The sequence below is a fragment of the Bombina bombina genome, chromosome 4, assembly GCF_027579735.1.
Source record: "Bombina bombina isolate aBomBom1 chromosome 4, aBomBom1.pri, whole genome shotgun sequence".
Classification (NCBI taxonomy): domain Eukaryota; kingdom Metazoa; phylum Chordata; class Amphibia; order Anura; family Bombinatoridae; genus Bombina; species Bombina bombina.
The window spans coordinates 613141847-613160565 of NC_069502.1; the positions used below are offsets into that span (position 1 = coordinate 613141847).

At 37.7% G+C, this 18719-nt stretch overlaps 1 protein-coding gene across 1 annotated transcript in view; it reads left to right on the plus strand.

Moving 5' to 3' along the window:
* Window positions 1-18719, plus strand: part of ARMC2 (armadillo repeat containing 2) — a 349446-nt gene that overhangs the window by 6941 nt on the left and 323786 nt on the right. The window contains exon 2 of the mRNA XM_053710618.1: window positions 15087-15295. Within this exon, the coding sequence (XP_053566593.1) occupies window positions 15090-15295 (206 nt within the window). The 5' untranslated portion in view covers window positions 15087-15089. The remainder of the gene's footprint in view (window positions 1-15086; window positions 15296-18719) is intronic.

Here is an 18719-nt window from a genome sequence, read left to right on the forward strand (position 1 = left end):
ACACTGTTAAACAACAAATAGGTGTATATAAGTAAATAATAAGGATATACTCCTTATTAAGTCCAAGAACCAAATGGATGTGAAAAGGTGATGAAATTAGTGGTCTTCACAGATGAACCTCAAAAAGCACTGGAAGAAACAATAGTGAAGTCTGTAAGCGCAGAAAGGCAGCTATTGAGGTACTCACACTTTTAAGAGCTGTAACTCAGCTCATAGAAACATATAATTTTTTTTTATTTTTTTTATTGAGGTAAAATATCATAGTATATGGCCCACATACCAATCAGAAGAAGCAAAATAGATACAATATAAAGGCAAAATAAACCTATTGGAATAAATTGTAAAGTAATACAGTAATTGACATAAACAATATAGTTACCTCATTTTTTAGTATAGTATATTTTTAAACATATCCCTAATTTTCTAATATCAAATATGTGTTAAATAGATATCCCCAAATAAAAGATAGCAGCCTCTCTTGGACTGTTTAATAAAGTAACTTCACTATTAGAGAGGAGTTATTTATCTTGGCCCCCCTGGTAATACTTACCAGTGAGACCCCCTCTCCTGAGGGGCGTGGACAGAGCTATCCACTCCCCTCATTTGCATAAAAGTCTAATAGAGACACCGCCTCATCCTCCTACTAGTTTTGTCCAGCCTGCAGTTGGTGGACAGGGCTTGGAGTCCCTCTCCGTTCATTACCTTCTGGGCTTGTTTTATGAGTGTTTTTTTCTTGGCTTCTTGGGCCTATGTGTTTAAGCTGACATTGCTTCAGCTAGCGTCATCTATCATTGTGGCCGTGGTCACCCAGATTGGCGAAGGCGGTGGGTTATTAATTTCTTCGATATTCCTGTGGGGGCCGCCATGTTACTGTGACGTCATCAATAACGGACGTCACTGGGACTGTGTCTGAGGGCTGCCTCTTTGTGTGTGCATAAAGCTTGCCTCGGCGTGGTTTGCAGCAGTTGCGTTTCCTTCTTCCTGTTAGAGACTTGTAAGTTTTGCAAACAACCTGATACCCTAACGGATTAAACGCTTTTTTTGGTGGCAAGTGTTATGCACTTAGTGCAAATTTTATATTTATATAAATGTAATTTTTTCTAAGCTTCTGTAGGCTTTATATCTTTATAATAAATACAAACTAAACTATATATGTAGTACTCAACCTGTTACAGCCCAGGAGGAATCAGGGGCAGTTATAAGGTATGATTAAACATTGTTTCTTTCATGTAATTAGCAAGAGTCCATGAGCTAGTGACGTATGGGATATACATTCCTACCAGGAGGGGCAAAGTTTCCCAAACCTCAAAATGCCTATAAATACACCCCTCACCACACCCACAAATCAGTTTTACAAAGTTTGCCTCCTATGGAGGTGGTGAAGTAAGTTTGTGCTAGATTCTACGTTGATATGCGCTCCGCAGCAGGTTGGAGCCCGGTTTTCCTCTCAGCGTGCAGTGAATGTCAGAGGGATGTGAGGAGAGTATTGCCTATTTGAATTCAATTATCTCCTTCTACGGGGTCTATTTCATAGGTTTTCTGTTATCGGTCGTAGAGATTCATCTCTTACCTCCCTTTTCAGATCGACGATATACTCTTATATATACCATTACCTCTACTGATTCTCGTTTCAGTACTGGTTTGGCTTTCTACTACATGTAGATGAGTGTCCTGGGGTAAGTAAGTCTTATTTTCTGTGACACTCTAAGCTATGGTTGGGCACTTTTATATAAAGTTCTAAATATATGTATTCAAACATTTATTTGCCTTGACTCAGGATGTTCAACGTTCCTTATTTCAGACAGTCAGTTTCATATTTGGGATAATGCATATGAATAAATCAATTTTTTCTTACCTTAAAATTTGACTTTTTTCCCTGTGGGCTGTTAGGCTCGCGGGGGCTGAAAATGCTTCATTTTATTGTGTCATTCTTGGCGCGGACTTTTTTGGCGCAAAAACTTTTTTCTGTTTCCGGCGTCATACGTGTCGCCGGAAGTTGCGTCATTTTTGCCGGTTTTTTTTTGCGCCAAAAGTGTCGGCGTTCCGGATGTGGCGTAATTTTTGGCGCTAAAAGCATTTAGGCGCCAAATAATGTGGGCGTCTTTATTGGCGCTAAAAAATATGGGCGTCACTATTGTCTCCACATTATTTAAGTCTCATTATTTATTGCTTCTGGTTGCTAGAAGCTTGTTCACTGGCATTTTTTCCCATTCCTGAAACTGTCATTTAAGGAATTTGATCAATTTTGCTTTATATGTTGTTTTTTCTATTACATATTGCAAGATGTCCGAGATTAACACTGAGTCAGAAGATACTACTGGAAAATCTCTACCTGGTGCTGGATCTACCAAAGTTAAGTGTATCTGCTGTAAACTTGTGGTATCTGTTCCTCCAGCTGTTGTTTGTAATAAATGTCATGACAAACTTGTTAATGCAGATAATATTTCCTTTAGTAATGTTACATTACCTGTTGCTGTTCCGTCAACATCTAATACTCAGAGTGTTCCTGTTAACATAAGAGATTTTGTTTCTAAATCCATTAAGAAGGCTATGTCTGTTATTCCTCCTTCTAGTAAACGTAAAAGGTCTTTTAAAACTTCTCATTTTTCAGGTGAATTTTTAAATGAACATCATCATTCTGATAATGGTTCCTCTGGTTCAGAGGATTCTGTCTCAGAGGTTGATGCTGATAAATCTTCATATTTATTCAAAATGGAATTTATTCGTTCTTTACTTAAAGAAGTCTTAATTGCATTAGAAATAGAGGATTCTGGTCCTCTTGATACTAAATCTAAACGTTTAAATAAGGTTTTTAAATCTCCTGTAGTTATTCCAGAAGTTTTTCCTGTCCCTGATGCTATTTCTGAATTAATCTCCAGGGAATGGAATAATTTGGGTAATTCATTTACTCCTTCTAAACGTTTTAAGCAATTATATCCTGTGCCATCTGACAGATTAGAGTTTTGGGACAAAATCCCTAAGGTTAATGGGGCTGTCTCTACTCTTGCTAAAGTACTACTATTCCTACGGCAGATAGTACTTCCTTTAAGGATCCTTTAGATAGGAAAATTGAATCCTTTCTAAGAAAAGCTTACTTATGTTCAGGTAATCTTCTTAGACCTTCTATATCTTTAGCAGATGTTGCTGCAGCTTCAACCTTTTGGTTAGAAGCTTTAGCGCAACAAGTAACAGATCATAATTCTCATAGCATTGTTAATCTTCTTCAACATGCTAATAACTTTATTTGTGATGCCATCTTTGATATCATTAGAGTTGATTTCAGGTATATGTCTCTAGCTATTTTAGCTAGAAGAGCTTTATGGCTTAAAACTTGGAATGCTGATATGTCTTCCAAGTCAACTTTGCTTTCCCTTTCTTTCCAGGGTAATACATTATTTGGTTCTCAGTTGGATTCTATTATCTCAACTGTTACTGGAGGGAAAGGAACTTTTTTACCACAGGATAAAAAATCTAAAGGTAAATTTAGGTCTAATAATCGTTTTCGTTCCTTTCGTCACAATAAGGAACAAAAGCCTGATCCTTCATCCACAGGAGCGGTATCAGTTTGGAAACCATCTCCAGTCTGGAATAAATCCAAGCCTTTTAGAAAACCAAAGCCAGCTCCCAAGTCCACATGAAGGTGCGGCCCTCATTCCAGCCCAGCTGGTAGGGGGCAGATTACGTTTTTTCAAAGAAATTTGGATCAATTCAATTCACAATCTTTGGATTCAGAACATTGTTTCAGAAGGGTACAGAATTGGCTTCAAGATAAGGCCTCCTGCAAAGAGATTTTTTCTTTCCCGTGTCCCAGTAAATCCAGCGAAGGCTCGAGCATTTCTGAAATGTGTTTCAGATCTAGAGTTGGCTGGAGTAATTATGCCAGTTCCAGTTCTGGAACCGGGGCTGGGGTTTTATTCAAATCTCTTCATTGTACCAAAGAAGGAGAATTCCTTCAGACCAGTTCTGGATCTAAAAATATTGAATCGTTATGTAAGGATACCAACATTCAAAATGGTAACTGTAAGGACTATCCTGCCTTTTGTTCAGCAAGGGCATTATATGTCCACAATAGATTTACAGGATGCATATCTGCATATTCCGGTTCATCCAGATCACTATCAGTTTCTGAGATTCTCTTTCCTAGACAAGCATTACCAGTTTGTGGCTCTGCCGTTTGGCCTAGCAAACAGCTCCAAGAATTTTTACAAAGGTTCTCGGTGCCCTTCTGTCTGTAATCAGAGAACAGGGTATTGTGGTATTTCCTTATTTGGACGATATCTTGGTACTTGCTCAGTCTTCACATTTAGCAGAATCTCATACGAATCGACTTGTGTTGTTTCTTCAAGATCATGGTTGGAGGATCAATTTACCAAAAAGTTCATTGATTCCTCAGACAAGGGTAACCTTTTTAGGTTTCCAGATAGATTCAGTGTCCATGACTCTGTCTCTGACAGACAAGAGACGTCTAAAATTGATCTCAGCTTGTCAAAACCTTCAGTCACAATCATTCCCTTCGGTAGCCTTATGCATGGAAATTCTAGGTCTTATGACTGCTGCATCGGACGCGATCCCCTTTGCTCGTTTTCACATGCGACCTCTTCAGCTCTGTATGCTGAACCAGTGGTGCAGGGATTACACAAAGATATCTCAATTAATATCTTTAAAACCGATTGTACGACACTCTCTGACGTGGTGGACAGATCACCATCGTTTAGTTCAGGGGGCTTCTTTTGTTCTTCCGACCTGGACTGTAATTTCAACAGATGCAAGTCTGACAGGTTGGGGAGCTGTTTGGGGGTCTCTGACAGCACAAGGGGTTTGGGAATCTCAGGAGGTGAGATTACCAATCAATATTTTGGAACTCTGTGCAATTTTCAGAGCTCTTCAGTCATGGCCTCTTCTAAAGAGAGAATCGTTCATTTGTTTTCAGACAGACAATGCCACAACTGTGGCATACATCAATCATCAAGGAGGGACTCACAGTCCTCTGGCTATGAAAGAAGTATCTCGAATACTGGTATGGGCGGAATCCAGCTCCTGTCTAATTTCTGTGGTTCATATCCCAGGTATAGACAATTGGGAAGCGGATTATCTCAGTCGCCAAACGTTACATCCGGGCGAATGGTCTCTTCACCCAGAGGTATTTCTTCAGATTGTTCAAATGTGGGGACTTCCAGAAATAGATCTGATGGCTTCTCATCTAAACAAGAAACTTCCCAGGTATCTGTCCAGATCCAGGGATGCTCAGGCGGAAGCAGTGGATGCATTGTCACTTCCTTGGAAGTATCATCCTGCCTATATCTTTCCGCCTCTAGTTCTTCTTCCAAGAGTAATCTCCAAGATTCTGAAGGAATGCTCGTTTGTTCTGCTGGTGGCTCCAGCATGGCCTCACAGGTTTTGGTATGCGGATCTTGTCCGGATGGCCTCTTGCCAACCGTGGACTCTTCCGTTAAGACCAGACCTTCTGTCACAAGGTCCTTTTTTCCATCAGGATCTCAAATCCTTAAATTTAAAGGTATGGAGATTGAACGCTTGATTCTTAGTCAAAGAGGTTTCTCTGACTCTGTGATTAATACTATGTTACAGGCTCGTAAATCTGTATCTAGGAAGATATATTATCGAGTTTGGAAGACTTACATTTCTTGGTGTCTTTCTCATCATTTTTCCTGGCATTCTTTTAGAATTCCGAGAATTTTACAGTTTCTTCAGGATGGTTTGGATAAAGGTTTGTCTGCAAGTTCCTTGAAAGGACAAATCTCTGCTCTTTCTGTTCTTTTTCACAGAAAGATTGCTAATCTTCCTGATATTCATTGTTTTGTACAAGCTTTGGTTCATATAAAACCTGTCATTAAGTCAATTTCTCCTCCTTGGAGTTTGAATTTGGTTCTGGGGGCTCTTCATGCTCCTCCGTTTGAACCTATGCATTCATTGGACATTAAATTACTTTCTTGGAAAGTTTTGTTTCTTTTGGCCATCTCTTCTGCTTGAAGAGTTTCTGAATTATCTGCTCTTTCTTGTGAGTCTCCTTTTCTGATTTTTCATCAGGATAAGGCGGTGTTGCGAACCTCTTTTAAATTTTTACCTAAGGTTGTGAATTCTAACAACATTAGTAGAGAAATTGTGGTTCCTTCATTGTGTCCTAATCCTAAGAATTCTAAGGAGAGATCATTGCATTCTTTGGATGTAGTTAGAGCTTTGAAATATTATGTTGAAGCTACTAAGAATTTCCGAAAGACTTCTAGTCTATTTGTTATCTTTTCCGGTTCTAGGAAAGGTCAGAAGGCCTCTGCCATTTCTTTGGCATCTTGGTTGAAATCTTTAATTCATCATGCTTATGTCGAGTCGGGTAAAACTCCACCTCAAAGGATTACAGCTCATTCTACTAGGTCAGTGTCTACTTCCTGGGCATTTAGGAATAAAGCTTCGGTTGATCAGATTTGCAAAGCAGCAACTTGGTCTTCTTTGCATACTTTTACTAAATTCTACCATTTTGATGTGTTTTCTTCTTCTGAAGCAGTTTTTGGTAGAAAAGTACTTCAGGCAGCTGTTTCAGTTTGATTCTTCTGCTTATAATTTCAGTTTTTTTCATTATAAGATTTAAACTTTATTTTGGGTGTGGATTTTTTTCAGCGGAATTGGCTGTCTTTATTTTATCCCTCCCTCTCTAGTGACTCTTGCGTGGAAGATCCACATCTTGGGTAGTCATTATCCCATACGTCACTAGCTCATGGACTCTTGCTAATTACATGAAAGAAAACATAATTTATGTAAGAACTTACCTGATAAATTAATTTCTTTCATATTAGCAAGAGTCCATGAGGCCCACCCTTTTTTGTGGTGGTTATGATTTTTTTCTATAAAGCACAATTATTCCAATTCCTTATTTTTTATGCTTTCGCACTTTTATCTTATCACACCACTTCTTGGCTATGCGTTAAACTGATTTGTGGGTGTGGTGAGGGGTGTATTTATAGGCATTTTGAGGTTTGGGAAACTTTGCACCTCCTGGTAGGAATGTATATCCCATACGTCACTAGCTCATGGATTCTTGCTAATATGAAAGAAATGAATTTATCAGGTAAGTTCTTACATAAATTATGTTTTTTCCTTGATGTTGCAAATGTATTTCACTATTTAGGCCATATTATTTATTGGTTACTTATATCTTTTCATAGTAATTCAGGCCAGCCTTTGCCCACCTGTTCCCTATGTGGTAATCATTGCTGGCGGGACAAAAAAACTTTTTAAAGTGCGTATTGGCCAGATTTGGGGTGGAAGCTTTTCTATAACACCTGAGGGTTCTTTGGAAAATCTGCATAACCTGGATTGTGCTGCTGATGGGGAAGATTCAGAATCTGATTTGCCTATGGTGTTTGATTCTACAAAACATTCTGAGTTTATTAGGGGAATTAAAAGTTCCCTGGGCATTGAAGATGAACAGTCTCAAAAATCATCTGATTGGTTTAATTCAAATTCTTCTCCGGATCAGTTTTTTCCTGTTTCTGATACCCTGAAATCAATATATTTAAATATGTTTTTCTAAGCCAGATAAACAAAGTAGAGTTCAAGATAAAATATATAAAGTTTTCCTTTGGAAAAATCTCTGCATAACCAGTTTGTTACTGCTCCCTAGATAAATGCTGCAATTGCCAGACTTTCAAAAAGAATGTTTTTTTCCTGTAGATGATGCAGGATCATTTAAGGAAGTCATGGATAAAAAATTGAACAACATTTAAAGAGACTTTATCTTCAACAGGGGGGCCTTATTTCACCCTCTGCTTGCAATTTTTTCAACTTTAAAAGCTACTGAGGTGTGGTCTTCTAACCTATATAATTCTTTTCAAGATAATGAAAATATTGTATCTTTTCTTACAGATTTTAATATGGTTATGGTTACTTATTTTTGTCTATCAGCTGCTACAAGTATTTTGGAGCTTAATGCAAAGTCTATGTCTACTGCTAACCTTGTTAGAAGAGCATTGTGGCTGCGACATTGGGAAGCTGACCCAGGTTTCAAGTTGAATTTATTAACTCTTCCCTTTGAAGGAGATATGCTATTTGGTAAGCAATTAGAAACCTTAATTTCAAAGAGAACAGGAGGTAAGAGTCCTTTCCTCCCACAGGTTTTCAAAGGCCAAAAACTTCCTTCCTTTGCTCACAGACAACATAATATGCATCAAAACTTTAAAGTTTCTTCCAGGAAAGAATTCTTTCAGCATCAAGATGGAAGATCTAACCTTTATTTTCGGGGTAGAGGACGTGGTAAGTCCTTTCCTTCCTTTCAGGCTAAAAAGCAATGATGGTGGGCTGACCCAGATCCTTCATTTGGGCGGAAGATTGTTCAATTTCAGAGGGGTCTGGGCGTCCAGTATTTCAGACCAATGGGTTCTGGGGATTCTTCAGCACGGTTATCATCTGGAGTTCAAGAGAAAGCCTTCCTTCCATGCTTAGTAAAAACTCCACTCCCCAGGGATCCTGTAAAATTAAAGGCAATATTGGAGTTTGTCAGGAAGCTCATGTGCAACAGCGTTATTCAAGAGATACCAATCCAAAACCACGACAAGGGATTTTATTCACCTCTCTTCCTGGTCAAAAAGAAAGATTGTTCCTGGAGGCCAGTTCTAGATCTTTGAGTGTTAAACACTTTCCTCAGGGTTCAATATTTCAAGATGGAATCTGTTCTATCAGTAATCCATATCATCCCACCAAAAACCTTCCTGCTTTCCATAGATTTGAAGGATGCTTATTTCCATATTACCATTGCAAGACACACATCAAGTTTCTCTACTTCACGGTCGGAGATCGTCTTTTTCAGTTTTTAGCCCTTCCCTTCGGGATATCTACTGCTCCAAGGGTCTTTACAAAGGTATTGGTTCCTGTAATAGCAGAGTTACGTGTAAAGGGATTATTCATAATCCATTATTTAGATGACATTCTTCTACTGGCAAGTTCACAGCAACAGGCACTAGCACACAGGTCTATCCTTCTATACATTCTTCAGGACCATGGCTGGAATATCAATTTCCAAAAGAGTCAACTTTAACCTTGCCAACAGATTGTTCGTTTGTTTGTTTTTCTAGGAGCACACTTCGACACACAGAAGGAGATTGTGTCTCTTCTAGAGATTCGAGTCAAGTTTCTTCTAAATTACTTCCATCAGTTCCGCCATATCAACTATCTTACGGCCCGCCAATGGATGAAGGTCTTAGGTCACATGTCCTCAGTGATCCATATGGTGAGATGGGCCAGATGGAAAAATATTTCCGTTCCAAATCTATTTCCTACAAGCATTCAACAGAAGAAAAGGTTTGTCTCAGCAAATCAAAGTACCCACGAATCTGAAGATCTCTCTTCTTTGGTGGTCCCAATCAAATAATCTATCAAGGGGCCTTCTTCTTCAGGAACCAAATTGGATTGTTGTTCAAACAGATGCCTGCAAGACCGGTTGGGGGGCACATTGGGCAGGTATGCCCAAGGTACATGGGAAAGAAGACATCAGTCTTCCATCAAATCTTTTGGAGATCAGAGCAGTATTCTTAGCTCTCCTAGCATTCCAGCAATTATTGGAAGGAAAAGCAGTAAAGATCTTGACCGACAACAGGACAGCGGCAGCTTATCTCCAATTCCAGGGAGGTACAAGAAGTCTAAATGCATTAAAGGAAGTATCTCCAATCTTCAAATGGGCACAACATCACATTCAGTTTCTCTCTGCAATCCATGTTCCGGGAAGAGAGAATATCAAGGCAGACTATTTGAGCAGGAGTCAAATTTCTCCAATCGATTGGCAACTGAACAAATGGTTGTTCCGGAAGATAACCAGTCTCTGTGGACTTCCAGAGGTCGATCTAATGGCCTCTGCATTAAACCATCAGGTTTCCCAGTTCTTCAGCCGTTACCTGACACCTCATGCGTTAGGAGTGGATGCCTTTCTCCACGATTGGCCATACAACATTCTTTATGTCTTTCCTAAAATTCCGCTGATTCCCAGGTTATTGAAGAGAATTCTGCTAGAACAGGCTACCTTCATTGTTATCCTTCCATTTTGGCCTCGAAGGCCTTGGTTTTCTCTGGTATTCAAACTAGCAATTCATCTTCCAGTCTCTTGGGACATGCTGAATCAGGGACCAGTAATCCATCCAAATCCACACCAATTCAAATTAACGGCTTGGTTGCTGAGGTCTGAAGATTACAGCACTTGAGCATTTCAGCTCCTGTCATTAAGACGCTTCTTCAAGCTTGAAAGGGAAATACATCCAGAGCATATTACCCTGTTTGAGATATCTTTTCATCTTTGATGATTTCACATGATATTTCTACAGCAACAATCAAGATATTTCATCTATTAGATTTTCTTCATGATGTTTTTCTTAAAGGCCTTAGTGCTAGAACTCTTAAAGTTCAAACTACTTATGGGACCCTAAACACTATATCAAATGCACATGCAAAACTATATCTTATATACTAGAATGGATTTGTGAGATACAATAAAACCCTCAAAGATATATAAATGTAAGTTAAATCACAACAATCTATCAATAATTAAGCTATTATTGGAGGGGGGATTATACATTAAATATATATATATATATATATACGTAATTTTTATATATTATTAGCAATATCAGACCTTTGGACTATAAAATCTAAACCATATAATAGAACACACAGTGGCACTGGCAGTAACTATTATGCAAGCTCTTGGAGAATGACTTATGTTAACGACAAAGATAGAAAACAATAAATGTATTGTTTCATATAGCCTACGAGTTAGATATCATGTTCGAGAGGAGTCAAATTCTCAATGCTTGACCCAACGTCTCTTCTGTTAAAGATATCTCCATTCCAGCTGGACTATACTTTCACTCTAGCAGCTCAGTCCCATCCTTGTAGAAACATTTCTATCAGAAGTATCATCTTGGCTGCGTTCGGACAGCGCTCAGGAGCTAGTGGAGGCACTTCACTTCCAGTGATGACGTGGCGCTAGGTGACATCACAAGCAAGGGAGCTTAGAGAAAATGTTCGCATGCGCAAAGGGATCTGCTGCACAATAATGAACTTTGCGCATGCAAACGTTTAAGCTCCCTTGTAGTATTACATGCTCAACCCTCTGTTGCCCATTGGCTATTTATTAGCCCTATTTATTACTAAATAGAGCTAATAAATAGCCAATGGGCTGCAGAGGGTTGAGCATGTGTGTAGCGAAACTCAGGTAGTGATATGCTTAAGAACTTTACTAAAGTAGCCCTGCCACCCATGAATTCACGACAGCTAGGAAACAAACTGGGATTAGATACCCCACACCTAGCCTAGGGAACTACGAGCCCCAGCTTAAAACCCAAAGGTCTTGGCGGTGCCCCACCCACCTAGAGGGGGGGAGGGGATGTGTGGCAGCCTAAAATCTGGAAACCATTGATCAAATCTGTAATACAACAGTAGGTGCGGTGATAAAGGCCTCTAACTGGTTTCACTGGAGGACATAGGTTAGGCGTGCAAACATGTGAAATACTTTGAACTTGTTAGCAAATAACTTCACTTAGATATCCTAAGATGAGTAGTGTCCAAACTTTTTACCTTTTCTTCAGAAATATGTAGTATATAACCCCAAAAAGTATTATGTAGTAGGAGCTCCTTCAAGCTGCTTTCTACCTCTTCAGCGGTTGGCTTCAGCCATTAGAAATATGGAATTTGATGGTAGATAAGAACTAAAAAGGCCCATCAAGTCTACCCATATTACATGTTACTTTTTCCTTAGGATGGCCTTATGCATGTCCCAGGCATTTTTGAATTCCTTTACAGTCTTTGTGTTTACCACCTAAATTGGAAGTTTATTCCATGAATCCACCACCCTTTCTGTAAAAAAAAATATTCCTCCCTTTTGTCCTGAATCTGCTAACCTCTAATTTAAGATTGTGATCCCTTGTTTTGGCATCTGTTTTTTTGTGTGTGGAAAATGCTTTCAGCATCCATTCTCTCCTCTAAACTATACATATTTAGGTCATAGAGTATTTCTTTGTACGTTTTATATTTTAGAACGTGTACCATTTTAGTTATCCCTCCTTTTGGACAGTTTCTAGTTTATTTATATCCTTCTGAAGATATGGTCTCCAGAATTGTACACAGTATTACAGATGAGGCCTAACTAATGATCTGTAAAATGGTATAAGAACCTTGCTATTTCTGCTACTAATAACTCTCCCAATGCAACCAAGTATTCGACTGGCCTTACTGATGCATTGTCTATAAAATTTTAAATAATCTGCAATAATAATTCCCAAATCCCATTCTTCTTTCATTACAGACAGTAGTGTTCCATTGAGACTATAATTGGTCTTTAGGTTTTTGGATCCTATATGCATAATTTTGCTCTTGGTAATATTACATTTCAGATCCTATTTATTTGTCCAGTCCTCCAGTTTTTTTTAATATTACTGTTCATTTGATTAACCTTTCCTGGAACTTCAACTCTGTTTCAAATTGTTGTATCATCAGCAAAACAAACAAACCTTCCCCTGAAGCTCACTTTCAATATCACTGATAAACATTGTCATGAAAACCTCATGATTTAGCTGTTAAAGAGTTAATTTTTTAGCCTGTGTGCTAAAACATTTGGGGTTTTTTCAGAAGAAATTTGTTTTTACCTTAGATAAGCCAGAGCCCTCATAAATAGTTTGCAAGATCCACAAGAGAGAACTTTGTGGCCTATGGTCAGTTTATTGCCCCAACTTGTATGCACAGAGAGTGATGGAACACAGAGCCTTTATCCAGGCACTAACCTGAGGTCACTGACAGGACAACCAACCTTCCAAACAAATATACTTTTAAGTCATAATGCCTCAGAACCATAAAAATGCAATATGGTTTTTGGTATCAAAATACTCCTTATGACATCACAAAGGGATTACCTATTTGTGTATATATAAACTAGATATACATAACAGAAGTTATAAGATGTTATATAATTTCAGACAAAGACTCAGGGTTTTATGACATGTCGTTTTATGACATGTTTGCTTGTGTATAATTCTATTTGTTAACATATTTTTATTAATAATGCACTGTGACTTGTTTTTTGCTCATAATAAATATTCATTTATTACATTTTTGCTTTGTCTAATATTTGAACCATGTTACTGAAAGAGACTGGTAGTATTAATACTGTGTTTTTTAGATTATCTTTTTACTAAATTGTATTCTGGGATTTGATTTGTTAGTCTGGGTTTTCCTTAAAGGGACACTGAACCCAATTTTTTTCTTTCGTGATTCAGATAGAGCATGCAAATTTCTAATTTACCCCTATTATACATTTTTCTTCATTCTCTTTGTATCTTTATTTGAAATAGCCTCTGGACAGCACTTTTTTATTGGTGGATGAATTTATCCACCAATCAGCAAGAACAACCCAGGTTGTTCACCAAAAATGGGCCGGCATCTCAACTTACATTCTTGCATTTCAAATAAATATACCAAGAGAATAAAGAAAATGTGATAATAGGAGTAAATTAGAAAGTTGCTTAAAATTGCATGCTCTATCTGAATCATGAAAGAAAAAAAATTGGGTTAAGTGTCCCTTTAAGATTTCCCATATAATAAATCTTAAGTGGTAGCAGCTTAGAAACAGTTTAGTGTGGGTGGCATTAAAGGGTAGTTTGGGGCATTTTTGTCTAGGTCTAGAACAGACTACAGAGTGTTGTTAACACTCTGAACTGAACAAAGTCACAGACTTGCCTGGAGTGGCTAGACTGTGACAAATTTGTTAAGGTGGAAAGGATCTGTTAACCCTTTCCCTGCCAAACAAGGGTTTGGTGCAGGGTTGGTTAACCCTGGTCATTTCAAGCATGTTAAACAAAACGGGTACAAGAACTGACCCTTTGGGGACCACTTTTTGTAACTACATTAATTAAAACTCTCTGCCTTCTATCCTTAATCCAGCATTCTACCCACTTAACAATCTTAGCATCTACTAAAAGGCAATACATTTTGTGAATAAGTTTGTTGTGTGAGACATTGTCAACTGCTTTTGCTAAAGTCTAGATATGCAACATCTACAACTCTTCCCTGGTCTATTAATTTAGTTACGTGGTCAAAGAAATCCATTAGATTAGTCTGGCATGATCTTCCAGCAGTGAAACCATGCTGTCCCTGCAATTGAGGTCAACCTGACTGGCCTATAATTAACAGAATCTTCTCTACTACCCTTTTAATGAAGAAGGACTACATTGGCAATATTCCAGTCGTTGGAACAACTCCTGTTAGCAGTGACTAATGAAATAGATCTACTAATGGAGTAGCTATCACGGATCATAGTTATCTTAGAACCCTTGGATGGATATTATCTGGACCCACAGACTTATTTACTTTTAATTTTGAAAAAGCCATTAAAACCCTTTCTCTGTAAAAAGAAAAATACTACTAACATTATCATTTCAAGTAATATCCCTTAAAATAATCTCACTATCTTTACCATCTGTTGTAAAGACTGAACAAAAGTAATCATTTATACAGTTTGCTATTTGGTTATCTCCTTCCACTACTCTATCCTCAGTCTTGAGTCTTACTATCCCTCCGTTTGTTTTTCTTTTTTCACTGATATATCTAAAGAAGGTTTTGTCACCATTTTTTACAGATTGTGCTTTTTTTCTCTTCTGCATCAGGTTGCTTCTACTATCAAATGCACTTCATTATTTTGGTATCCTTTGTAGAAAAGTGCAGGAGTGAGCATGAGACTGGAGCAATATATGGCATTGGTTTTACAACTGTTATAAATTTTGTAAAAGCACTTAGTAGCCGCTTTCCATTTAGTGCTTCAGAAATGCACACACGATCTACCTAGGTATCTCCAACTAATACTATGAGAATTAAGTAAATTTGAAAATGTAAGTAAACTGGAAACTTGGAAAATGTATTCTCTGTCAGAATCACAGAAGAAAAATGTTGGGTTCCATGTTCCTTTAATGATTATCTTCTAGGGTAACTGGAAAATTGCAAATTAGGCCACATTTTGACACATGTCCTGTGTTTATATTTACCATTTAATTCATACAGTTGTGTTTGTTTATATCTAATTACATTTTACTTTTTTATAATAGACAATGCATTCCTACCATGATAAAAAATCAGACCCATTTTACAAACTACCTGCATCCAAACCAGCAAGTTCCAAAATAGTTAATGAGGCACGAAATGCCCTTAGCACAGTGGGGACGCAAAGGCCTTTTACACCAAGAGAAGACATCAGAAAACTGTTTGGATCTTCATCTTCCAGGACACAAGATAACCGACCTCCTTCCTCATTTAGGTAAGTTGCAAGTTATAAGCTGCCTATAGCTTTACGTGTATTTGTGTATTTTTGGTCTATTTTAAGCTGCGTAACTGTCAATTTTCAGTAAAGGTGACATTACTAAAGATTATATGAAGTGCAGCCGATATACGATGGTGATATTCTGCCAATTAAACACACATATGTAGGACAACACGTATGGAGCTTGTGGGCCCGTGTTTCTGGCGAGTCTGAGGACTCCCCAGAAACAGCAGTTATGAAGCAGCAGTCTAAAGACTGCTGCTCCATAACCCTGTACGTCTGCTCTGAGCAGGCGGACAGGAATCGCCACAATTCAACCCAATTGGGTTGATTGACACGTCCCTGCTGGCGGCCCATTGGCCGTGAGTCTGCAGGGGGCAGCGTTGCACCAGAAGATCTTGTGAGCTGCTGGTGCAATGCTGAATACGGAGAGCGTATTGCTCTCCGCATTCAGTGAGGTCTTGCGGACCTGATCCGCACTGTCGGATCAAGTCCGCAAGACCTTTGATACATAGGCCCCTTAATTTGGGTTTTTCACAAGAAAATATGGTGATTCTTTTTAGAATTATATTTTTGATCCACATGGACTTTTAAAACTTATGTAGGACTACAACTTTGACAAGGATGCCAAAAACATCAAACTTCAGTCTTAAGGATGCCAATTCTTGGACATTTGGGATCTGCTTATCTTTATTGTGTGGGACAATAAAAATGAACCCAGTCACAATATTTTTTTTTTTTTTTGTGATACACATTCATATTTTTTGTTTATAATGAAAAATCACTAAAGCGTTATTGTAAAATATTTTTTACAGCAGTTTTAATTGAAATATTGTGTTATCTATGCTTTGTTTATGTCTTGTACATAATTACATAATTAGGTTAACCCCTTTGCTACCAGGAAATTCAGAGAAAAATGTGCCCAAAATACCCCTTAATTTAAACAGAAATAGAGCCTTTTTTATTTACCTATCAAAACTATATATATATATATATATATATATATATATATATATATATATACAAAATAAACAGGTAGAGTCCAGCACTTATTGAATTGCTTTAACCTGGCTGTGTGCTCGTTACAATGGGCTATCAGCAAAAACCCAAACAGATACAGTCCATATGTAGAAAGTAACAGCACCACTGCATCAATTTTCTTAAAGGTGAATTATTTCTTTATTGGAGATATCACAACAATAAAAAAGCGACGTTTCGGACCTACATGGTCCTTAATCATGCATAGTTAAAACACAGTAAAACACACATTTAAAAAGGGTAGTATGACCAATCAGATTTCAGCTCACATCCTTAATTGAATTAACCCATGCCTATCCAGGCAAGATAATATACATATTACTTTTTCTATTAGTGGCCTCTAGTGGTACCATATTGAATAACACCCTATCAAAATTTATAAAAACAAATACAGATCGTAGTCCCTATTCAGACCATAAGGGTACAATGTATTCAATTTCTTGATCCACCAAACTTCTTTTTGTTTTAGTTTAAGTTCTCTGTTACCCCCTCTTCTGTGTGTGGGGATATGGTCGATTACTTGGAAGCGCAGCTGACTAACAGTGTGTCCCATTTGGGTGAAATGTGCAGATACTGGCAGAGACATATCTTTAGATTTAATTGATGCCTTATGCTGACTAAACCTATCCCTGGCGGCTTGGGTGGTCTCTCCGATATAACAGAGGCCACATGGACATTTGAGTAGATAGATTACATAATTGGTTTGACAAGTGTATAGACCATTGAAGGTATACTGTTTACGTTTGTCATTTTGGGCCAAATATTTACCTCTAATAACTGAATTACATTGTGCACAGTGCAGACAAGGATAACATCCTTTATTGGGAGTAGTCAAATAGTTAATTTCAGATTGTTTAGTTGTCCCCACATCTGCTCTGACTAGATTATCCCTTAGATTTCTCACCCGTCTATAGGATGGCATTGGTGGTAATTTGAAAGACTCAACCTCAGGATTAAATTTAGTTAATAGATGCCAGTGTTTTCTTACTGCTTTAAAAATATGTTGGCTTCGCTGACTATATTCCATAGTGAGCACCAATCTATTTACATCATTTCTGGTTTTAGGTTTGGCTTTACTTTTATCAAGATCCATGATACTTTTATTTATAATCTCCTGAGGATAACCTCTTTCAATAAACTTCTTACCCATAGATTGTAGCCTAGAGTGCAATCTGTCCTGATCACTCACTATCCTTTTAGTGCGTAGTAACTGGCTTCTTGGGATAGAATTGAACACTGTCTCCGGATGGAAACTTTCATACCTCAAAAGAGTGTTTCTGTCTGTAGGTTTAGTAAAGAGATCAGTGTTCAATTTATCATCTTGTATATAAACAGTGGTGTCCAAAAAATTAATCTCATGAGATGAATATGTAAGTGTAAACTTGATGTTTGTCATTGAGGCATTAATTTCATCCACAAACTGTGTCAAAGACTCCAATGAGCCCCCCCATATGCCAAAAATATCGTCTATATACCTTAGCCATAGCTTACAACAAGAATTGAATGACTTATTGATGTAAACAAATTTATTTTCAAAGCCACTCATGAACAGATTGGCATATGAGGGGGCTACATTGGAGCCCATGGCCGTACCCCTCTTCTGCATATAATAGGTGTCCTGAAACAAAAAATAGTTGCAGTATAAAACCAGTCTTAACAAATCATCAATAAGATCTATCTGTGTTAGGTCATACAATTTACAATTATTCAAAAAACTTCTCACAGTATCAAGGCCTGCCTCATGAGGGATAGAGGTATACAAATTAACCACATCTAGAGAAAAGATAAACCAACTTTCTTCCATTTTTACTTTTTCTAGTTTTATCAGGAAATCATTGGTGTCTTTTATAAAAGACTTCTGTTCTTTAACCATTGGAAAAAGAATTCTGTCCAGAAAAATTGACACATTTGAAAAAATGGACTCTGTGCATGCCACAATGGGCCGCCCTGGTGGGGATGACATATTTTTGTGAACCTTGGGCAAGGTATAAAAAACTGGTGTTATAGGATGTTTCTTATATAAAAAATCAAATACCTGTTTAGTTATAGTATTGCATTGAGCTGCCCTATCCAGAATTGTTTTTAATTCTTTTTGTATTTCAACAAGAGGATTGTGGTCTAGTACTTCATATACCCCTCCATCAGAGAGTTGGTGTAAAATTTCTTGAATATAGTACTTAGTGTCTAATATTACAACAGCTCCGCCCTTATCGGCATTTTTTATTGTAATATCTTTATTGTTTTTTAGGGACAACATAGCTTCATGTTCATCTTTTGTAAGATTATAATTTTTCATCTCTGGATTTAAGTTAAATTTTTTCATTAAGTTATTGATATCCTGTTGTACAAACCTAATAAAAGTTTCCACACCAGAATTACTGGT